The 22723-nt window shown below is 38.3% G+C and overlaps 4 protein-coding genes across 6 annotated transcripts; 2 read left to right on the top strand and 2 right to left on the bottom strand.

Moving 5' to 3' along the window:
* Positions 1-386: 386 nt before the first annotated feature.
* On the bottom strand, positions 387-1620 carry LOC102228079 (C-C motif chemokine 20-like). The gene is made up of 5 exons (XM_014473884.2): positions 1513-1620; positions 1272-1380; positions 1084-1158; positions 872-991; positions 387-788 (listed from the first exon to the last, which is right to left on the bottom strand). The coding sequence occupies exons 1-5, from the start codon at positions 1586-1588 to the stop codon at positions 671-673; spliced, it is 498 nt and encodes a 165-aa protein (XP_014329370.2). The 5' UTR covers positions 1589-1620; the 3' UTR covers positions 387-670.
* Positions 1621-3125: 1505 nt separating this feature from the next.
* Positions 3126-8820, top strand: chrng (cholinergic receptor nicotinic gamma subunit). Its single transcript, XM_005812501.2, has 12 exons — positions 3126-3287; positions 3963-4099; positions 4192-4236; positions 4319-4443; positions 4965-5120; positions 5945-6042; positions 6157-6357; positions 6814-6928; positions 7024-7138; positions 7227-7476; positions 8121-8254; positions 8348-8820. Exons 1-12 carry the CDS (start codon positions 3224-3226, stop codon positions 8540-8542), a joined length of 1635 nt encoding a protein of 544 aa, XP_005812558.2. The 5' UTR covers positions 3126-3223; the 3' UTR covers positions 8543-8820.
* A 1959-nt stretch (positions 8821-10779) lies between these two features.
* LOC102228590 (phospholipid scramblase family member 5-like) lies at positions 10780-17681 on the top strand. The gene is made up of 8 exons (XM_023335915.1): positions 10780-10854; positions 11771-12125; positions 12511-12588; positions 12701-12893; positions 14325-14436; positions 15252-15351; positions 15998-16056; positions 16508-17681. Exons 2-8 carry the CDS (start codon positions 11780-11782, stop codon positions 16532-16534), a joined length of 915 nt encoding a protein of 304 aa, XP_023191683.1. The 5' UTR covers positions 10780-10854; positions 11771-11779; the 3' UTR covers positions 16535-17681.
* On the bottom strand, positions 16712-22642 carry eif4e2 (eukaryotic translation initiation factor 4E family member 2). Of its 3 annotated transcripts, XM_023335916.1 has the most exons (9): positions 22509-22642; positions 21611-21722; positions 21042-21176; positions 20837-20941; positions 20579-20731; positions 20362-20498; positions 19832-19886; positions 17814-17890; positions 16712-17718 (listed from the first exon to the last, which is right to left on the bottom strand). In XM_023335916.1, the coding sequence occupies exons 1-8, from the start codon at positions 22526-22528 to the stop codon at positions 17855-17857; spliced, it is 753 nt and encodes a 250-aa protein (XP_023191684.1). In that variant the 5' UTR covers positions 22529-22642; the 3' UTR covers positions 16712-17718; positions 17814-17854. The 3 variants fall into 3 exon arrangements, with proteins under 3 accessions (XP_023191684.1, XP_023191686.1, XP_023191685.1); XM_023335918.1 differs by lacking the exon at positions 19832-19886 and having other exon boundaries at positions 20358-20498; XM_023335917.1 differs by lacking the exon at positions 19832-19886.
* Positions 22643-22723: the final 81 nt, after the last annotated feature.

The following is a 22723-nucleotide window of genomic DNA, read 5'->3' as shown; positions in this document are numbered from 1 at the left end:
AACATAGTTATTTCTTATTTTAGTTACTAGTAATTATATAAATATTTGTACTTTATGTTCATTGGCTTTTCTCATCTTGCCTCTGCTTTAGAAAAGCTGTCCTGACTCCATTAGAGTGACTTTGATCTGAAAACCAGTCTGTAGCTGTGCAGGCTAACCAGTTAAATATACAGGTTTATTTTATAAGATGCAGCAGCAGCAGTTAAATTTATTTCATTACGTAGTACAATGAAATAAGCAAAAGGTAGCAAAAGGTAATTTTACAAAAATTAATTTTACCATACACTACCATACATTTTATTCACATTTTGGTTATTTTTCACAATTTAATAATTTTTTACATAATAAAATAATAAAAAGCAAGAAAACACTAAGCAAAAGCCATTTTGTATCTTTTTTTAATCTATTCTTATATTTTACTCTTCTATTTTTCTGTACAACTATTTGGTCCGAGAGTGTGTTATAAAAGAAATGCTGGGTTGCACTGGGTACTGCATACAGAAATAAAACCTTAAAAGTGCATTTAAAAACTTATAGATTATTTAGATTTGTGTTAATGTTAATATTCTACAACAAGAATATAGTTGTAAGGGAGAATATGAAAGGAAAAAGGAAAAAAAATAGAATACAATATCAATTTGGTCTTGAAAAGATAAATGTTACTTAATTTCTACCATTTACACAATGTCATGGGTAGCAGCCCATCTTCGATGATTTTGTCGGAGACTGAGGGAAGGCTGTTCTCTTGCTGGGGTTTGGCCATCTGATGAACTTTTTCTGTTACATACCTACAATGAAATCAGTTTGAAGAAATATAAAAAATAATTTTTTTGAATTAAAATCTTTGCTTTTTTTTAATAAAATTACTGACTGGTTTTGCTTGTCTGTGGCAGTGTCAGTGGCAGAGACTGTGGCAGTGCGATCTGGTGGGAGTCCTGCCATCTGGACTGGAATTTTCTTCATCTGGACTGGAATTTTCTTTACCAAAGTTCTACAATGAAAGAAATTTGAAGAAATCTACAGTACATCTATTTGTTTTTTGTCTTAAAATTGTACATTTTTTTTCCCAATAAAATTACTCACTCTATTCGGCTGACGTAGTCCTTCACCCATTTAGATTCGGGGTCAACACATCTTTTGCCTTTTCTTGTGTGGAAACTTAATTAAAAAGGAATAAAAGTTAATAAAACATTAAATATATTTGTATTATGTATAATATAGAAATAAAATATATGAATTGTGAAGTTTTTATCATAAACATGATCAATTACAAGATGGCATTGATGGAACCAAAGGGAGTTTTCTTCTGTACTGAGAATCCCTTTATCTCTGAAAATGGGAGTCTTCCCGGCATGTATCTTGCACAGCAAGCACCAAACCCTATAATCAAGTATTAAAGTTGAGTAAAGCATAACGTTGCAAGTCTCTGTGTTTGTCATCTGTTTATAATCAAGAACAAGAATATAAAACGAAGAAAAGATAGAGTGAAGAAATATGAAAGCAAATCTTTACCTGCATGTGTGTTTGTAACCAGGACACAAACAGTAACAAGTGTCACCGCCATCACTGTAACTCTCATTGACACCATAGCTTCAACTGCGCCAGCAGATGCTGCTCTGATCTAAATGTTGTTTCCTGTTCTCTCTAAATACTGAAAGCTACTGATCACCAAACCGCCCTATATATCCATTTATATGTACATACTGTACAGTAGAAATTGCTTTGGGTTTATTTCAAATTCAATGGAATACAAAGAATACAAAAGGTAAAAAGTGAAAAAAGAGGGAGACAAAAATGGAAAGAAAAAAGATAAAGACAATACAATAAAACACAGTTTAAGTCTGCTTCTACAACTGCACATACCAAGATACCTTAGAGACAAACATGTGCATATATAACAATAACAATGTCACTGAAAAGCACATGGTATTAATTAATACAAGATGTATTTATTGACAACCACAGCCCAAGATAGAGTGGATCTGTAAACACCTGAATCCAAACACCTGTGTGTGAATGACGTGAATCACCACCAAGCCCCTCAGAGCACACGGCTGCCCCACCTTAGAGGAGCCACACTAACCCAAACTTTCAGACAACTTCCAGCTCATAAGTCATTGGACACTCAGGTTGCGTTAGCCTGACCCCCACAAACCCGCTAACCCCACCAGTCAGCAGCATGAACTCCTTAATGAAAAGAGTGTCTACAATGAGATTTTTATCATCTCATTGTAGACAATGTTTCCTTTAAGGAAGAGTGTCTTCTGTAGCATTTTTAAGCTAATACTTGGGGGTTTGTCAACAAAATTTGGAGATGGAGGAGGCCAGAGATCCAAATCAGTCAGATGACATTTAGCTTGGGATTATGTAGAATAAGTACTTAATTCTTGGTAAAACCACAATTTTCATTAAAGCAACCAGTGGGTAGAGTTTCCATCAATGTTTTTACTATAGGAATACTGTTAAATTATGATGGGTGGCTGCTATTGCAATGAGTTGTTTTTGTGTGCAGTCACGTGTGATTTTGAAAAAAAAAAATTTTTTTTACTTGAGTACACAAATCTGAAATTGATTGATCAGATACTGCGTGATGCTTGTGTGTTGATGTGAGTGGGAAGTGCGGCTTATTGCAGGAAGTATTTTTGCTCCCACTCTCAAAGTGCCCACAGCAGACTGCAGTCAGTCATCACATGTGGTATGCTGCAAATGAATGGGACTTACCACCTGTTCTCTTGACCACCATGTGTTTTTTTTACTTTTCATCACAGATAATCTAACTTTATATATTTTCAAATGCTAGTTTTGTTTTAACCACTACAAAATCTGATTTCTACTTTTTATAAGCATGAAAAGCCTATCGTAGGTCACATGTGTGCTAAATTTGCCATCAGACTCCATATTACATTGTTCGTGCCAGCCGATGAATGACAATGGACAGGTGCACTGAGCATAAACGCAACACTGGAGGCATACACAGGCTCTGCTCAAACTGTTAGCATGTCATGTCTCTTGTGTGTGGGTGTGCGTGTGCATGTGTATCAGCTGCTCATGACAGAAATACATTTTAGATTTAACCCTAACCAGCAACGGCTTCCCCATCCTTCTGCTATCAACCCCTCCTTATACAGACCAGACCTTTAATCCATAAGCAGAGCTACTCCACCTGGTAGCGTTCATGCACACGAGGTGAACTTTTCTCAGACGGTGCTGCAGAAACACACTCATGGATTCTGGACCTGGACGCTCTCCGCTACTTTTTCTAAGAGTTGTTATGATTTCTGCTGCAGGTAGGGATTCACAGCAAAGCTTTTTATGGTTCAAAATTATTGTGATTTAATAAATATGACTCAGGTTACATTCAGCTTATGTTCTACTTTTAACATGACAACATAATTCAAGGAGTTAAGAAAGTATTTTTTATATAAAGTGTATTTGGTATCTAGTAAGAAGTATGCAAAAATAAATTCAAGCATTTTTATTTATTCTTTCATTAATAAAAATGAAAGAATAATTATTATTCAACAAATTATTTTGTTGTGATTTTTACCTTTTCATTAACAGAGACACAACAAAAGCAAAACAACTGGTTGTCTCGACTTCAGACAACCAGACAGTACTAATGCTTTGTGTGTGCTAAAACGATCTGCTAAACACGTTCTTCTTTTTAATAATTTTAAATATTAAATAAAAAAAACATTCAAATATGTTTATTACCTTAGATCTGCTAATAGAATGAACTGTTTCAACATCTTTGTCGCTTGATTGTTGCCATGTCTTTGGGTTTGTCTGCTAAAGTGGTTAAAAAACAAATGCTGTCCTTTATTCTAAGGGATCTTATTCTGTTGGATTCTATTATTTTTACAGTAAATTCCAGTTTAATATCGAAAAGAAATTCACTGTAATCAATTAATATTGTACAATGAGACATCGGATGCTTTCCTGTGTTCTTGCTTTATTGAAAGCATGTGCGGTCAACCTTGAGGGACAACTTTTCAAAGATCTGATGAAGGGCTACAACAAGAACGTGCAACCGAATGAGAAAAATGGAAATGTCACCCAAGTCTCCATCAAGATGACTCTCACCAACCTCATCTCTCTGGTGACCTGTTCTCACTCTGATGGCTTCCTGTATAGCCAGTTGCTGCGCAGGCTTATGATCTAACACTGAAACTTGTTCTCTCTTCCTCTAAGAATGAAAAAGAGGAAGTTCTGACAACCAGTGTGTGGATAGAAATGGTAACTTTACATACAGTTAAACTGCTGGCATTTCTTTTGGTTAGAAATTCAAAAGTGAAGCAAGCAGACTTGCTGTGTGCAGGTTTGGTGTGACTACAGACTGAGGTGGGACGAACCACCAAGATCAGCTTTATATGGGAACATAACATCTCAACTACGGGTTCCCTCCAAAAACATCTGGCTGCCCGATGTCATATTAGAAAACAAGTAAGTAAACTAACATCTCTTTAAGAGTGAGTCAAATTTTATTTTATTTTTTTGCTTAAATGATCTATTCCAATCCAACTATATAAAATTAAAACATACTACATTATACATCGTCGATTGTAAACTGAATGATTATTTTGCATCGCTAAAGTAATTAATAATTAAGCTCTTAAGAATTTTACTAATATAATTAATAAATAACTAACCAGATATAAGCTAATATGAAATCTAACTACACAGTGAATGCTGAAAGAGTTGGGCAATTAACATTTTAAGTTTATTAAGAATTAATTAAATCCTTTCAAGAAGAATTTGCTGTTTGGTCAATCCACCACAAGTTTGCTCAGCTCCTTATCCTCCCATAGTTAAAATCGCATTACAATGTCACTTAGTTGATAAGAAGTTGGACTTGGTTAAATATTTAGGTGTCACTCATACCAGAAGCATGCAAATGTTGTAGAATGACATTTTATTTGTGGGTGTTTCTCTGGTTCATTTATGCCTTCCTTTCTGTCCCCCAGTGTGGATGGACAATTTGAGATAGCGTATTACTGTAACGCACTGGTATCCCCGGACGGCTGTGTGTACTGGCTGCCTCCTGCCATCTACCGCAGCGCCTGCGCCATCACAGTGAACTATTTTCCCTTTGACTGGCAAAACTGCACAATGGTCTTCCGGTAGGTACGCCCAGACAATAATCAAACATAGAAAAAAAAAGAGAAAACCTGAGAAAAAAACGTGAACAGGATATAAACAATGTTAATTAGTTAATGTCCTAACATGTTGATCTGAAAAAATAAAGTATTGTCAGTCTGTTCAATTTGTTTTCTGGGATTGTTTTAAGGGTTTATATATCAATATGTGGCACAAAATCAGTTGCGTTGTCATGATCGGTGTTAATTGGTTTGTTGCACTGATCTTACCTTGAATATCTCCTCATTTAGTAATTATTTACTTCCAGATTATCCATTACAATTTAATAAATTTTTTTAATTGTCTGTCTTGCGTCATTTCTGCTCCATTTTTCTGAGATTGACTCACCTTGTTTTTTGTCTGCCACACGTCTTCTTTCAAACATTTAATGTTTGTCAGACGCTTGTTGGGTCCAATAAAACAAACTAAATGAACTATATGCACTCCAACTGGAATCAGTGCATATTAAAATTCTGAGTACACTACAGGAGTGAAGTCGAAGCTGTGATAGGATGAGAAGCACAAAATGTAAAATAAAGATAATGCACCAGTAAAGAAATACACAGAAAATGCATCATTCTGACATCATTACAGCTATTGCAAAACATTGAAAAGACAGCTTAAATCTGAAAACACTGAAACAAATCATTTCTAATCCAGTCTCTTTAGGCACAAAATAATTAATTGTTCACTTCTGAAGACTTGTCATTAATTTCTTATCTGGAGCAGGACTTTTTTTTTAGATGTACAGTATTTATAATTTTCCTCACTTAAGGAGTCAGACCATGTTTTTCTTCTCTGTATTCAGATCCCAGACTTACAGCGCCAGTGAGATTGAACTGAAGCTCAAGAAGAAAGATAACTATACACTGGAGTGGGTGGAAATTGATAAAGAAGCTTTTACAGGTACAGAAACTCATTTAACGAGCGTTTGAAGAGCTGTAAAAAAAAACAGTTTAAGATTTAGAAGCTGATGTTTTTACCGGTGAAAACTGAAATCGTCGACGCTTGTGGTTTTAGAGAATGGCGAGTGGGCGATCAAACACAGACCAGCCAAGAAGATAATCAACACTCAGTATACCAAAGACGACCTGGAGTACCAGCAGATTGTTTTCTTCCTCATCATCCAGAGAAAACCTGTTTTCTACATCATCAACATTATTGTTCCCTGCGTACTCTTCTCCTCCCTCGGCCTTCTGGTTTACTTTTTACCTGCCAAAGGTTTCTATCCTTTTAAAGAAATTACTTTAATATTTCCACATGCATCAGTCTTTTTTGCAGCAATACAGCCAAACAACATGATGCTGCCACTAGCACACTGTCTCTGTTAGGACAGTATTTTTTAACTTTATGGTCATTATGAAATCTTAGTTTCATTAGATCATCGGAAATGACTGCAAAACAACATAAAGATCTTCTGGTTCATATTGACAAAGGCCACATTGGCTCTGAATAATGCCACTCTCTCAGCCCATGTAGTGCAAAATGTTGATTTAAAAATTAGAAATAATTTATTAATTATATCCGCCCCGAGACAAAAAAAATAAAAAATTCAGTCCGATGTCAGACGGTGAACAAAAAAGGTTAAGTGTGTTTCTGTACATTGAAAATAATAAAAAAATAATAATTCTGGTTTCAGCTGAAACTCTGATTGAATATCGATTCAAATTTTCACAGCTGGTGGCCAGAAGTGCAACATGGCTATTTACTCTCTTCTGGGCCAAACCGTGTTTCTCTTTCTAATCGCTAAGAAAGTACCAGAGACGTCAAAAGCAGTGCCTCTTATTGGAAAGTAAGTCCATATCCTTCACTTATAGTTCCTTTCTGGCTACCTTTTTGCTGACTTAAAACTGTGATTTATCTCTTTTCCAAAATCTTTCACTGCAGATATTTGATGTTTGTGATGTCAGTGACCACCGTTGTAATAATAAACTGCGTGATTGTCCTCAATGTGTCCTTAAGAACCCCAAACACTCACAAAATGACAGACAAAGTTCGCAAGGTAGAACGTTTTTCCAGATCAGACGCTGTTTAACCCCAATAAGTGTCTTTTTCTTTAGAGATTCACCCCATTTCATTCTCGACTTCAGATCTTCCTGAACGTGTTGCCTCAACTGCTCAGGATGAGGATGAAGCCCTGGACGCCAAACTGTGAAAGAGCCTCTGAAACTACTGATGGAAAAACTCTTGGCAGAGACAGAATCCACAGCCGGCGCCGCAGCTCTGTTACCCTCATCGCCAAAGCAGAGGAATATTTAGTAAAAGTGGCTCGATCTGAGCTGATGTTTGAAAAACTCAAAGAGAGGAACGGATTAATGAAGTCGGTGTTAGAAAAGCTTCGTAAGCATCGACATCTTCAGGTTTTCTGAATGTGCTTTCCCTCACACAGTGAAAGCAAAGTTCTGATCAGAAGTTTGCACTTATTGTGGGTGGTAATATCATAATTTTAGGGTTTTATGATTTATTTGAACCATTTTTTTCTATCCTAGTACTAGTTTGGAATATTTACACAAATTACAACTTCACTAATGTTTAAAGTTAGAATTTCTTTAAACATCATTTTCTTTAATCCGGTGTCAAAATTATAAGTACAAATTTCTGTACAGACATATTTCAATCATTTAATAAGTAGTGCTAAAACTTCTCTTTGGTGTTAACTGACCACAGCTTTAAAGTGAACATAATGTCACAGCACAAAAAAACACATACAAGCAGCTCAAAGATCTAATATGGAGAGGCTTACATTTAAAAAATTTGGAGGAAGCAGATTTCAAACAGTTGTAAAAACTTGCAAGTGATTTAGGTTGTCACCACTTTAAAACTAAGAGATCAGCAAATCCTTGTTTTTGAAATTCACATGTTTAAACTCACTGAAACTGTATGTTGCATAATCTGTAAAAGGAATGATCATGTTGCAAATGCAAACTTTTGATCCCAACTGGTCTTGCAGTGCAACTGTAACATTACTGGTTCATCTTTTACAGACGATGGGCTGACAGGAGGCACAGCGGAGCAGCTTAGCGTCAGTCTGGCTCAGGCCTCTCCGGAGCTGAGGCAGTGTGTGGAGTCCTGCAAACACATAGCAGAGACTGCAAGGCAGCAGAACAGCTTCCAGAGTGTAAGCTCCTGCAAAGTGTAATACTTCCAAGAAGCACGTGTGTGCTGATTGTGGGGAGAAGTAATTAACAGTTAACATTTGACTTTGTCCTAGGAAAATGAAGAATGGTTCCTGGTTGCTCGGGTGATCGACAGGGTCTGCTTTATTGTCATGGCATTAGTGTTTTTCATCGGCACGACCGGCATCTTCCTAATGGGCCACTTCAACCAGCCTCCTTCCAAACCGTTTGGTGGGGATCCAAAGGAGTATCTCCCTCCATTAGACAATCACACCGATGTAACAGAATAGGAGCAAATCTCCTGGACTGAACCAGGATGAAGGAAGGAGGAAGACCTCAGGCCTTTCACTTGAAATACAACCAGCATCACTGCCTGTTGGGCGAACTGAACTCTGAAAGCTGCACCAGGATCATAGGAGAGAGCTACACTGCCCGCATCCTTGAGTGTATGCTACTGAACACAATGCAGAACCTGTAACCTGATGTGGAGTTTCTTACACAAAGTTTCATTATTTTCTGGTTGTGAGAAAGTAAGGTGTGTTGACTTTCACTGTTCTTGTTAATTGTTCATATGCAATAAACAAATAAAAATACATTCAAATAAATAAATAAAGGTTTTTTTTTTTATAATAATCACCAGAAGTCTTTCTGCTTCAGCGGCCTTGCAGGACTGCAGTGCAGCAGTTCAACCTCACACTGTCCTGCTCCAGGGTTGCATGAGGCTCCTCTGCATCTCCATGCAGCCGACCCTGACTTGTTAACCTGCAGACACGTCGTCCTGGCTCAAGTTGCATACATGTACAGTGCCTTTATATTTCTTTTACAAATCAGAAGTAATCTATAAGCAGGAAAACACATGCTCACCGAGCTATATGTATATTAGGAATCATAATAACACCAGCTGATGTCCTGCATTAACATTACCAACATCTTTGCTATGCTGCTTCAAGTTATGTATAGCACCTCTCATGTGTGTCATAGCTGCCTTTAGTTTATAGCCTTGTTGACTTGGGATTCATATGTTATCATGTTGAGTATTTCCGTAACTTGCACAGAAGCCCTGACACACTCAGTAACCTTAATGTACCCCAGTCAGTCATCACAGAGTGTGTGTGGGTAATTAGACTCCACTCACCACCTGTTCTGGCGACCACTCTGTGGCCCTTTTCATTTATTTATTGTTTATCAAGCACACTCATAAATGCACATGAAATATCAGTTTCTTATTCTAATTTTAATCATTTTATTGTTACAACCAAAATTAAAGCATATTTTTAATTTTAAAAAAACTAACAAATAAGCCTAAAATGTCACTTTTCACAAATTTTCCTTCTCCAATACATTTTTCATGCAAACTGTTGTTCAGGAGGGCCGAACATAATCACAACACAGGGTTTCTACTTTCAGACTAATTTGCTACTTTCAGACTAATTTGCCCAAAACGTTGATTGGAAACACCATTCTGGATCCACCAAAGAAACCCCTCCGCCCTTTCAGTGAACAATAAACTGGACTTTTCTGAGCAAAACAGACATTAATTATGTCGTGTGGGAGATATGATTTTAAATGTTACGTATTTAACATATCAAACAGTTCTGCTATGATCTTTCGCATAATATAGCTTATTGCTGCATGCTATTTTAGCTTTTTTCACTTTTTATTTATCATGCTGGTTTTTAATCCATAAGCTGCTGAAACAAGATAAAATTCATGGCAGCACATTCCATTGCTGAATATTTTGTTTTGTTTTGTTTTGTTTTGTTTTGAACAGCGATTGCTGTTATAAGTATTTTAACTTATTGATAGTTGTGGATCCCTTTACAGAAAAAGAACATCATACCAGTAAAAAATAATAAGGTTGTAATGTTTTCGTCTGGTACAACTTTGTTCTTCAAGACATAAACTTGTTGTGACTGATGCATTTCTTATTTACCTGTAGTATGTTTCTTAGATTTTTTTTTTTTAGATCTCTGATACTTTTATCTATAACAAAAAAACTAATTTAAAAGTCATCTGTAAAGGACAAACATTTTTTTATAGCATGGCATGTCTAAAAAACTGCTTCTAGTTGATCACATTGACTGTGTCAGGATTACAGGAAAGAGCATCTTAAGGTTCAAATGCAACAAATTTCTGCTTCATTCCAAAACAACTGCATGGCTTTCAGATTGCTGCTACTTTGTGCATTTGATAGTGTTCTTTTTATAATGTTTATCACAACTATGATCCAACGTCCAACGTCATCTTCAAGGTCAAGAGAGCAGAGACATCTCCGCCCTCCCCCTGAAACACAATCTCACCGCACCGTCCACCCACCTCTGGGAGCCGGACTTCAATTTCATGGCTGAGTGGCGCTTTTCTAGAGCAACAAAAGGTGGATCCGGCTGGTTGAGATGGAAACAAAAGTCGGCAGGGAGACTGAGTTGGAGTGAGACGTCCAGAGATGCACACACACAAAGCAAGGCATTGGCTACATGAATAGTCACACACACACACAGGTGGTCATGAGGTTGACGCTGAACTCCTCCTGAAATTTAAAGTTTGCCTGGTTGCTTCCAACTCATAGTTAGCTGACCAGATGCATGAAGGGTGACCAACATCGGTAAGAACGAATGAGATGTTTTTCTTATTGTTGCTCTTAACCAGAGATATAGAACTAGAAGAGGATTACAATGTTTAACTTTGTGACCTTGTTGGGGATCAAATTACGTGTTGAGTGTACAGTTAAGCAGGACTTTAGTTTGGTATTGCCACGGGCCGCAGCGTAAGACAGCAGTGCTAGTGTGTGATGTGAATACAAAAAGAGCCACAGTCTGGCTTCTATGGCAAGACTGATGTTTATATTGCTACCAGGGAACAGACTTGTGAGAAACACTGAGTCAGAAAAGAGAGTTTCTAATTCTTCTCCAACATGTAGTCATATTGAATAAGGTAAGGCATTCTATAATAAATCATTTGTTGTCTTTGCATTTTTACAGATAGGATAGGATTTGTTTGGAGATTATTTTTCTAACAGAACTTTGCATTCAAACTCACATGTTTTCTGTTGCAAACAACAGATTTTAATGTATGTGCAGTGGGAAACTAACACTGCACATCACCCTGAACACATCATCTCCAAACAAACATGGTGGCGGCAGCATGATGCTGTAGGAAGGCCACTCTTCTGAAGGGTCAAGGAAGCTGGTGATGAGAAGATAAATAGATGTAATAACCCTGAAAGAAAAAACTATTAGAGGCTGCAAAAATCTTGAGGCTGTGGTTATTGAGTTTACTTTCCAGCTACTTTAAATATACAACCAGATTTGCAATAGAAAGGTTTATATTAAAGTTAATTATTTCATTAAAATGACCCAGTCAAAGCTCAAACCAAACCCTCCGTCTTGTCTGACTGAACTTAACATAAAAACGTCTACAAAAACATTTGCTTTGCTATGCTATGGAAATATTTTTGTACACATTTCCTACATATGTGAGATAAGCAGACATTGAACACTGGCTGTGTGTGAAATGTTCAGGTGCACATCATGTCAGCAGTGACCTGTCAGCCTCCTCCTTTTGGTCCACTTGAGCGAGAGAAGCACATCCAGGACATCTTCAGGGCTTTCAAGAATCGATGCGGGCCTTCCTGTGAGTGCCAGACTCAAGTGGAAGACGCCAAGTCCCACCAAGTGCCTCCTGACTTGGAATCTGAAAAACACAGTTCAGATCTCAGGCCTCATGGTGGGATACAGGACATGTGCATGCAGCCACCAGCACCGAAGACGCCCGAGGAGGTGGAGCAGGACCTTAACCATGAAGCAGGACTACAGTTTTTGTCCGTGTTAGAGACAGTCAGGCAGATACATGTCACTGCAAGACCCGACTTGCGGGGTGAGTATGGGTGAATACAGTCATGGTGAAAAAAATAACCATTTTAACACTTTATCAGGTCCCTGTTTCTTAAAAAAATACAAACTATTTCATACAGAAGTATACATTATCATCAAAACTTTAAAGCCAATCATGGAGTGGATTTATAGTTTCACATAAAACTTTTTTTTAACTAATGACATAATGTTGGTGTGGTCTGTACATTGTTTTTGTACATTTTGGCTTAACAATGTTTAAAACCAGGTTAAGAACAAGTTATTTTTATTATTTCCTGACATGTAAAACACTAAAACCAAAAGAAGGCATACTTTTTTCCCCTTGCTATGCTTTTGTGTATTTGTGTGTTTTGCTGTGTTGAAGTGTGACTCTTGATCTTTCGTTGCAGGTCCACAGTGTGTTTCCAGAAAGATTTACAGCATCACCACCGGAAGTAGCAAGTCACAGATGTTTGTGGCTGTGGAGGGTATTCACTTGTTTCATCTACGTACTATCAAAATGAAAATATTAACTGTAGAGTCAAATGTCGTGCATTTTAATGTATTTTTCTTATTCCTGGTTCTGCCCCTTTCTGTCAGAGAGCTCTTGTATTTGCCTCAATTTCTGTGGCCCGGCTCGGGCCTGCTCCCTGCAGGGGTTCGACTATCAGGGGCAGCAGGTCTTTTACTTTGAAAGGCCCCTCAGGGTGGATGCCTGCTGCTTGGGCTGCTGCCTGATGGAGATGAGGGCATATTCACCTAAGAAGCATCTCATTGGCACTGTATGCCAGAGGTCAGTCATGATAAACATTGATCTATAGCATCTGCCTTTACAGGAACCTGAACTTTGTTGTATATTTTATGTTACAACTTTTCGCCGTTAAGTTTTTTCTTTCGCTTTAATTTGACAGAACTGTTGAAATGTTGGTGATATGCAGCCCTACTGTAGGTTTTTTAACACTTTTATGCATTTTTTTTTGCATTGTGATCGCTGCTGTTCTTGTATTTGTATTGGTGTTGGTTGTATGAGTAATATGGTTCAAGAATTTACTGTAAGTATCTTTTGAATTTATGAGGCTGAAGTACATAATAACAAGACCTACAGGTAGGGAAGAGTAGGTCTAAGTCAAAATTATATTGGAAAATAAACCAAGCAACATGTTCAATAGCAGTCTAACTTTAACATTTTCCGTGTCATCAATAGTACTATCTTTAAAACTGATGGGTGATCATAATAATATCTAGGTAAATCTTTGTGTCATTGTTGAGCCACTCTTTGTACATGCAACAAATGAGAAAGAATAAGCTGCGAACAGGTAAGAGTACCAAAATTACAGAGCACAATACAAGGTACTTTATAACATACAGCACCACCTGGAAAATATTTTTAAGTTTAAAGAGCCATATTTATTTTAGGTAAGCAACAAACTACACTCTGCATATGAAAATGCAAATAGATACTAAAGCGGTAACTATCAAAAAAATACACAGTACATAGACAACTTTGACCGAGTTCGGTCTGATTGTACAGCAGCTGAGATCTAAGATCAAATAAAATATTAAAAGGACCATTTGTTAATCTAAATGTTGTTCATCAGAACTTTTTTTGGAAATTGGATTTAAGTATAAATAATACCAAACTGTATCAGACAGAGCAACTGAACAGCTTATCACACAGACATTTTTCCATGTCACTCCATCCTCTGTCCAGACTGAGCCACTTTAGATTCTCAGGCCTTTCTGCAAATAGCAATACGAGTCTTTAATGTTCCACGCCACCCAGCTGCAGTCTAAACCTGGAAGAGTTTACAAAGCAGCTGCCTGCATGGAAATACACCGACAGAGATGCTCCGGGCTCTCAGTGATGGGAAGAGTCGCCCCAAAATACTTCCTTTTTCCTATGGCCTAAATTTAACCCCAAGGCATTCTGGAGTGCCTTTACGTGAATCCACACTCTTCAACGTTGAGTCTAATTAGGACTGACCTGGCAGAGGTTCCAGTGACCAGAGACTGACTTGATATAAATATTCTCTCAGTCGTGTGAGAATAAATTGTGCCCCAGTTTGAGCCCTTTTGAGTAGACAATGGTTTTTGTGCTGCAGAGTCACGACAGCTGAAAATGTGGTTACCCAAGCATCAGGGCAGGCCGTGTCACCGTGTGAAGTACTGCGCCGTGTTTCTGCCAGGTTGCTTATTGCTGTGTGTTGCCTGATTGTGTGGTCAGGTGGAGCATGTTTACCCCTCTCCTGGAGGTCTGCGGCCCGCAAGGAGCCTGCAGAATCCAAATTCAGGGCCCCTGCTGTCCCTTCCGCTGCTTCTCTAACCAACAATTTCAGGTAATCCTATTTATTTACGATGTCTTGCAAAAGCATTCATACTTTTTGAACTTTTTCACATTTTGTCGCATCATTTGAAAATCCCTGGCAGTGTCCAGCAGGTTTTCTTCTAGAATGGCCCTGTATTTAGCTCCATTCATCTTCCCATTAGCTCTGACCAACTTCACCATCTGTATTGAAGGAAACCATCCTGATAGCATGATGCTGCCACCACCATGTTTCATAGTGTGGACCAGGGGTGGGCACTCCTGGTCCTCGAGGGCCGGTGTCCTGCAACTTTTAGATGCATCTCTACTTCAACACACCTGAGTCAAATAATGAGGTCGTTAACAGGACTCTGGAGAACTTGACTGCACTTAGGAGGAGATTCAGCTGTTGGATTCAGGTGTGTTGGACCAGGGAGACATCTAAGAGTTGCAGGACACCGGCCCTCGAGGACCAGGAGTGCCCACCCCTGGTGTGGACAGTACGTTCACGGATGTGCAGTATCTGTTTTCCATCACATAGCATTTTTCATGTAGGCCAGACAGAACATACTTGGTCTCACAACAGAGCACTTTATTCCCCCAAATAGCTTATTGTTGTAAATTTTAATTATGACCTTTTCACTTTTTGAATTTTTATTTGAAAGATGTCCTTCCTCTTCACAATTATGTTCAAGGTTGTTGTCTATTGCATAAAATCCTCATAAGACATTGAATTGGTGGTTGCAGCACAAGGAGGTTCTCCGGGCATGAATACTTTTGTAAGTCCCTCCAAATCCCCACAACACCAACACAGCACTATTTTAATAATCATTTCAAAATGATTCACAGATTGTTTCCAACATTGGAGAGCAAATAGGTACAATATGGAAGAAGTGGCCCGGCTTCAGCAATGAATGTAACATGGATCATGAATATTTTGGCTTGGAGGGTGAGTTCTAACCCTTCCCCATTTGTTACAAAAATGATACCTGTGATACAGTGAGAGATCTTTTATTTTATGGTCTGTTCCAGTGTAGGACGATATATTGTGCTGGCACAATGCCGTGTTTTGCCAAAGTATTTATATGTGTTAAAGTTTTATTGAAGTAAATCATATATGAGGTCATGCATAATGTTGAAGTGGAAGCAAAATGAAACCTGGTTTTCAAAATGGGGATGGTGCATTCAGGGGGATCTACAGTGTTAGTTTTCCCGCATAAATAGAATTTTGTGTTTGGTCTCAAGTAATTAGTAAATCTTTTACATGTTTGTTAGCTCTCTGATGCTGGTTTTATTCACATATATCATCGTTAAGGGGCTCATGTTCTGCACTGCCCTTTGTTGGTCTATCACATAAAATCCCAGCAAAATAAAATTAGTGGTGGTTACTTGACTAAATAGGAAAAAGGCCGTGATAGCTCCAAACACAGAAGCTGTTAGTGTAAACAATGCAAGATAACTTACATCCTGATTGGATCAGTCTCTTAAGACATTTCTCATCTGTTTGGCAAATGAGTTTCTTTGAGATAGATATTGAACTTCTTCTGAATCAAAATCAGTTTCCTAACTTTGGTGGGTTTATTCTTTTTCTGCAGTGCAGCAGAGCTTGGAGCCACATACTAAACTCCTGCTTCTGGCAGCTACTTTCTTACTGGCAAGTATTAAACTCAGTGCAGCTGGTTGGATTCCAAACTTTTCATAGTTTCAGAGATCATCCCATCATATTTTTCTGAGTATACAATATTTGTGACCATGTTCCAGCAAAGATCATGAAACTCAAGATGGTAGATTTGATCAAATCCAGCCATGTCTTGGTTACTGAGGTTTTGAAAACTTCTCTTTTTAAAACTGATGATCAATTTACCAGTTTACTCTGGATTTTTGTTCAACTGTGTATTAAAACAAATCTTAGCATTTCTGTAATATACTTTGCAAGAGCAGGAATAATAGCTTTTCTATTTTGAAAACATTTAGATCATCTTATAATTTTTTTTAAATTTGTGCAAATAACATTTGCACTAAAGGCCTAACCCTAAGTCTAATGTATCCTTGCTAATAAAAAGCTTAAGACAAGTAAGTTATCTAAACTGTTACCGTCTTTTCAGAACCACATGTTCTTTGAAATGAGCTGAAAACCCCCCAAAATAAGAAAAGGACACCCTACGTACAAGTCACCAGCTATTTGGACAGCCAAGCTCCTCTGATGGCAAAGATGAACAAAGGCAGGAAGAAACATTGGATTCTTCCTCTACAGCTACTTTTCTGTTCCAGCTTTCAACAGCGCAGAAAAAAACCTGAGCCAGCCTTAGCAGCAGATGCATATTTAACTTTTATTGCTAGAATCCATCAGGTGCACATCTCCAACAATATTTCTCTTCCATCATTTGCCACAACATATTGGGCAGAATTAGACTTCCTCACAAACTGAAAAAGAAAAAGAAAAAAAGAAGAATTGTCCAGGATTAAATCTATAACAAACCCTGGGTAAAGTTTTATGTAATTTGTTGATAAAACTGTAAAAGGTGATAAATATTGGATTCAGGAGGCTTTCGCTGTGGACATTTAAGTAAAATCCTTTCTATGAACCAGTTGAAGACGTCGTATATCTTGAACTGATGGGACAGCTCTCAGCTCGAATGCCAGGCACTGTGATTTAGGCAGCTAGTAGTGAACCTTAAAAAAAGCTCTGATACAACGGTCTGCTCACCACAGGACGGCCCGTCTCAGTCCAGAGTAAAAGGTCCATGTCAGAGAGAGTGAAATGATAGATTCAGAAAGTATACACAAATATATTGTACACAAAAATGATGTGATGGTGTTCAGAATGACAGGAATGGCATTTAAAATACATCACTGTAATAAAACATTGTCCACCTGTTGGCCTGTTTTGAGTCCCACTAAAACTCCTCAGCAGACTTGTGTCAACAGCTTCTGTTCAACAATAAATGACATTCATTTCTACATCAAACAAGTTTTGTTGTATTTTGTCCAGCACACTTTGGCAGCAAACAGACAGATAAGCAGACGCCAGTCACACAGCCTCCCTCTGCTGGCAAGTTAACATGTTAAAACTTGTAAACAAGAATAATGAAGGCTTCGTTCGTCTCCGGTTGACTGATTATTTCTCTTCGCTTTGCCGATCGCTGGCATGTCTTTCCTTTCAAACATCAAAACTGGACAAAAACAGGGAATGGTCTTCAGGCCCTCTGTTCCTGTGGATATTTCCTCTGTCCTCATGTTGCACAGTGCCGATCCACGCAGAGGTATCCAGCCCTGGACTCGTCAACCCCTCAACACGCCATGTAAACACACAAACCTGCATGAACCAGACGGACACGGCAGGAGGATGTTAAAATGCATCGGGAAGGATCCTTTACAGTTCTCATTAACTAAACCAGAAGCAGCTCTTACTCTTCCCAGAGTATCTCCGTGTGAGGGGCTAACGTCCGCCACTAGCATTCACCAGACCATGGAAGTCTTCCCAGGCTCTGTGAAGAGAGGAGCATCCAGTGCTTCATCATTCACAGTAAAATATAACGGTTTACTTTTAAGGTTACTCAAACAGCAGTAATAAATAAATAAAAAATAAAATAAAAAAAATGCTGATTTCCACTACTTTGTCAACTTATTTATGATTTGGTTTCTTTGGGGAAACAGTCATCCATAAAAGCCGGGATCATTTGAGGATTTTAAACGTGATGTTGGATTCAGAACAGAACTGAAACATTTTCTCCAATCACATTCTGGGTGTAAATATCTAAGCAAGGTGAGGCTAGCAAACATTTCCCATAAAGCATCCAGGTTTCTACAAGCCAGATGTTTTCTAAAGGTTGTAAGTCAAAGGAAACTCAAAATCTAGAAACAAGAGGCAGAAATCCAGAGGAAAAATACAGCACTCATAATAAAGAGTACTGAGGAAAAACTATAGTCTGCTTCAGGTGTTTTAGCTGAATTTGATTGAAACTGAGTTAAAGCAACACGATTATGAAGTCTTTATGGTTCTCATCCGCTAGCAGGTCCGACTAGGAGGCAGTTTCAGAAAAAAAATCTGCTTCCATCATTATTATAAGGAGAAATGAAATGAAAATGAATGTTCTGCATAAGACAGATAAGAAAGCTGAATCTGGCAAGAGGAGCAGAAAAAACTCTTGTTGCCAAGCAAGTTGAGTGGGTTCAGGATACAGAACGCGATTAGCAACATGGCAACAAAGTGTGCAGCATCCATTACAGCCAGTTTTCTCCCATATTAATTGCTTCTTCATCCCACAGCTTTTTTGATGTTTTATAATCTGATCTCACTACAAAATGCGAATCTTGTTAAATGATTCGCATTTTATGATTCGCAGGTTATTTAAAACAGGACAACAAAATATTTATTGTGCAAAACTTAAGACATTTTTCTCCAACTTAACTAAAATAACTTATGTCTCAGAAGATCCACAAACCTCAATGCATTTCATCAGGATTTATGTGGCAGACCAAAACATACTAGTGTGTAAAAAGAAGAAAAATAATGCTAAGGTTTTACATTTTAATTGCAAGGGTTACAAATTTTAATTTCAAGGTATCGCAAAGGTATGCACAAGTAAGTGTCTGGATATATTACACCAAATCGGTTACGTTCTCACGTCAGGTGTTAATGCTCAAATCCCTTTTTTTGATTTTGTGATTGTTTATATTACAGTATGATGTGGTCACAGTCAGACTTCTGTGTGAACAGTTTACGACTCCAAAGTCGTAAACTGAGCATAAAACATGAGCATAAAACAAAGGATGCCAAGTAAAAAGAAAGCCAACTAATAGCTAAAGCTGTTAGTGTAGCATTGACTGCAACTTCTGCACAGAAGTCTATCTGGATGCGTAGTCTGACTTCTTTCATAATTTTATAGTTATAATTTACAATGTCTAGCTTCTTCTGCTGAATGATTATGATGCTTGTCTTGCATCGATTATGTAAAAGTCTGATAAAATGCTGCTTGACCGGTCTCGCTGCAGACATCTTTGAAAACTACGTATCCGATTTAGTACTACATATGGACATGGGACGAACCAGATTTTTTGCATTGTTCTGACATCCATGAAAAAGTCAGACATGGGTCGCTTTTGCTTGCTGAATGAACGTTGCTGTATTTTGGGATGAGTCACTACCAGCTTTTCACATCAGACTGACAACTTTGCCTCTAACAAACTTTCTTTCTAGTATTGCTCTGTATCTAGCACCAACTCTAACCAGCTGCCCTGTTTGTGCTGAAGGAAAAACACCCACACAGCTCCCATTCCCATTTTTCACAGTGGTGATGTGCAGTGTTGACCTTCCACCAAGCAGCATTTTGCAGGAAAGAAAGAAAAAAAAAAGGGTCTAATTTAGACTCATCTGATCAAAGGACCCTGTTGGGTTTTCCAGCTGACCAATCCACACATTTCCATACCTGAGCTGGAGATCTCTGCAGCTCCTCCAAGTTACCATGGACCTCTAGGCTGCGTCTATGATTAGAAAGTTAAGTTGTGCCATACTCTATTTTCAAATGATTTGATTGAACAGTGAGATGTTGAAAGCTTGGGAAACTGCCCTCTAACCTAACCCTGCATTCAATTTTCCCCAACACCATACCTGACCTGTCTGCTGTGCTCCTCGGTCTTGAAGATGCTGCTAGATCAATAATGTTTTCTAGCCTCAGATTAAATTACACACAGGTAGATTTATGTAAAAATTAAATAAAGGTGATTTATTTGAGGAATGATCATTTAAAATTCCAATAAAAATACATTGAAGTTTGTGGTTGTCATAAGAGTATATTATGTAAGCTATAATACATAAATTAAAGGTGACAAGTTGTAGAATTTTAAATTCATATGGTTCCCTACTAAAAACAAGTTAATAAGCATGCAAAATTATTAAAATGATTAGAAAACAGAAAGGTTGAAGGGAAAAAATAATAAAACGAGGAGACATACATACTTAATGCTGTCTGTATGCGTCTTGTACTCCATGATGGTGTTGGGAGGCAGGTTGAGGACTCGGCGCAACGTGTCTCTGATGCGGGCCGTCGTCGCTTGGTCGCTTGCCGTTTTGTTCCAGATGGATATAATGTCCTCCTGATTCAAAACAAAACAGGTCTCAGTGCTGAGATCAGGTGACGCAGCGGGTGTGTGCATGTTTATGCCACTGGATTCACCTGGAAGCGTACAGACACAACAGCGCCACAGATCTCCTCTCCGACCATGAACTGCTCCCCCAGCATGGCCAGGATCAGGTTCTCCCAACATCGAGACGCCAGGCCTTTCCTTAGGCGAATGATCCACTTCCCTCCCATTTTATTGGCATCATCCTAAAGACGAGGAATGATCCCAAAGCAAGATTGAAAATTATGTTTTAAATGGACCAAGCAGAAAAATTTGAGATCATAAAAACTTAAGGATCTCAAAATCCTCACCTCCCACATGGGCTTTATGCCTTCCTTAAACAGGTGGAAGTCACTATGACCTGTGAGATCACCAGGCCGGATCATGTGGCTATAAAAGCGCCAAAACTGTTCCACCTTGAGAATAGCAAAGGATTTTACATAAATAAAGAAGAAAAGGGGCAACAAATCTAGCATGTAGAGACCATACATGCAGCTGAGTTGATAAATAACCGACCGAGGCAAAACTGCCAATCTGTTTGATGTTCTGTTCGTAGCTCTGAGTGCTGGCTGGTCTCCCGGGAGTACGCCTCGAGTACCAGAACGTGTAGTTGTACTGAAGGGGATGCTCTCCTGGTCCTGGCACCACCATCTACCACAACAAGAAACCAGTTTATTTAGAACTGTTATTACATGACTGAAAGGAAGGGATAAATCGCTCAAAAAAACCTTTACTTAGAATGACCTTTATCAGCAGGCAAAATAATGAAAATTACCTTTAACCCCTAAATTTATTACTTTCATCAAAATCAAGAACTTAATTTTATTAAACTAAAACAGCAGTTTTTAGTTTAATAAAATTAGATACAATTTTGCGTGCAAATGGTCATATTTAATTTAATTTTCAAAATCAGCTTGATTAAAGAACCAAAAGCAATTTTTTTTTCTTCAAGACGTTATCATTAGAAGAAAAAGACAATCTTAATCCTGAAGTCAAACCTCAAGAAAACTAGGTATTGCCATCAGGGTCTGTGGTTTTCTTATATTTCTGCAGGGGTGACAAGAAAGGTTGTTGTACCGCCTTACTTTTTTCTTTATAATGTTTTGCTCCTTGTCGTCTTCTTCAGGTTTTTCCTTTTCACTGTCTTTCGGTGAGCCTTGATCCTGCTCGTGATCTCCACTATCATCGTCTTTCAGCCTGGATTAGATGGAAACATGGAGACCAAAATAAATGCAGGAGTTGGCTCTAAATTGACATCAAAGGCAAAATGATTTTAATAAAGTCTATGATTATAATTGAGGCTTTAATTATTAGTGGTGCTTTAGTTATGGCAAAGTCCATTTTTGTTTTTATTTCTAACTAATAGACGGACGGCTGAAAATGTAACACATATCCCAAAACTTAAATGTTAACTATGATAACCTCGTGGCGTGAAGATCCGCTGCAGGTTACTTTAGCTAGTCGGGTCTGATAAACTTATTTCCCCCCGTAATCTTAAAACAGATCATGTTTAATTGAAAAACATAAGCGCATATCCTCCTCTATAAATGAGATCGGTGCATTAAATGCAACTCACTTTCTGTCAAACGGGAAGCTAGTACATCCGTCTGTACATTAGGGACGTCAGTCTACCTTTCTCCCCTTGTTCGCACACCGTCTTTCACGTCTCAACTACTACAACACCGAGGATTGAGGGCCTACCTGGCTTATGGCATGCTAAGCTATAGCTAACTACTGACTAACCTTGAGTAAACCTTCGGTTTTACATTATTGCTTTATTCGGAAATATATACTTTTATATTAGAGGACCTCACTCTCAGATGACTTTAAAAAAAATCAACGAATATACAACCACGACATAAAGCTGACACACCTCTCATTTAATTCAACGTCGCCCATAGTAACTTTTCAACCCTCGGTTAGTGTCTAAAAGCGACCAGCATGCCGCCGCAACGCACATATTTAATCCAAACCTGTACTCACGCATCAAATTTGTTGTTCATTATTTTCTAGATAGGAGTCTAGCTTTCGGAGTCCGAGAACAGCCTCCCGAGTTCCGCAGGAACGGTGACGCGAGGTCCTTGCTCATGGACGCGCATGCGGCTTGTTGGCAGTTTCACAGAGCTGGAGAGGTCAAGAGTGAGGCGCGCAGGCGCAGAGCCCCAGAAGTTTTGACATTGAGAATCTCGTTTTTTGAC

Source organism: Xiphophorus maculatus, chromosome 6 (genome assembly GCF_002775205.1).
Source record: "Xiphophorus maculatus strain JP 163 A chromosome 6, X_maculatus-5.0-male, whole genome shotgun sequence".
Lineage (NCBI taxonomy): Eukaryota > Metazoa > Chordata > Actinopteri > Cyprinodontiformes > Poeciliidae > Xiphophorus > Xiphophorus maculatus.
The sequence above is the reverse complement of the archived record's forward strand: the minus strand, read 5'-3'. Positions and strand labels throughout refer to the sequence as shown.

Excerpts from the sequence above, each read along its gene's own strand:
- LOC102228079 (XM_014473884.2), bottom strand. The coding sequence starts at position 1,588 with ATGGTGTCAATGAGAGTTACAGTGATGGCGGTGACACTTGTTACTGTT. Across the intron at positions 992-1,083 it reads GACTACGTCAGCCGAATAGA|AACTTTGGTAAAGAAAATTC; the intron begins GTGAGTAATTTT and ends CTTTCATTGTAG. Across the intron at positions 789-871 it reads GCCACAGACAAGCAAAACCA|GTATGTAACAGAAAAAGTTC; the intron begins GTCAGTAATTTT and ends ATTTCATTGTAG.
- chrng (XM_005812501.2), top strand. The coding sequence starts at position 3,224 with ATGGATTCTGGACCTGGACGCTCTCCGCTACTTTTTCTAAGAGTTGTT. Across the intron at positions 3,288-3,962 it reads TGTTATGATTTCTGCTGCAG|CATGTGCGGTCAACCTTGAG; the intron begins GTAGGGATTCAC and ends CTTTATTGAAAG. Across the intron at positions 4,100-4,191 it reads TCACCAACCTCATCTCTCTG|AATGAAAAAGAGGAAGTTCT; the intron begins GTGACCTGTTCT and ends TCTTCCTCTAAG.
- LOC102228590 (XM_023335915.1), top strand. The coding sequence starts at position 11,780 with ATGTCAGCAGTGACCTGTCAGCCTCCTCCTTTTGGTCCACTTGAGCGA. Across the intron at positions 12,894-14,324 it reads ATTGGCACTGTATGCCAGAG|GTGGAGCATGTTTACCCCTC; the intron begins GTCAGTCATGAT and ends TTGTGTGGTCAG. Across the intron at positions 16,057-16,507 it reads TGGCAGCTACTTTCTTACTG|AACCACATGTTCTTTGAAAT; the intron begins GCAAGTATTAAA and ends CCGTCTTTTCAG.
- eif4e2 (XM_023335916.1), bottom strand. The coding sequence starts at position 22,528 with ATGAACAACAAATTTGATGC. Across the intron at positions 21,177-21,610 it reads AAAACATTATAAAGAAAAAA|ATGGTGGTGCCAGGACCAGG; the intron begins GTAAGGCGGTAC and ends TTGTTGTGGTAG. Across the intron at positions 20,499-20,578 it reads TTGTGTCTGTACGCTTCCAG|GAGGACATTATATCCATCTG; the intron begins GTGAATCCAGTG and ends GTTTTGAATCAG.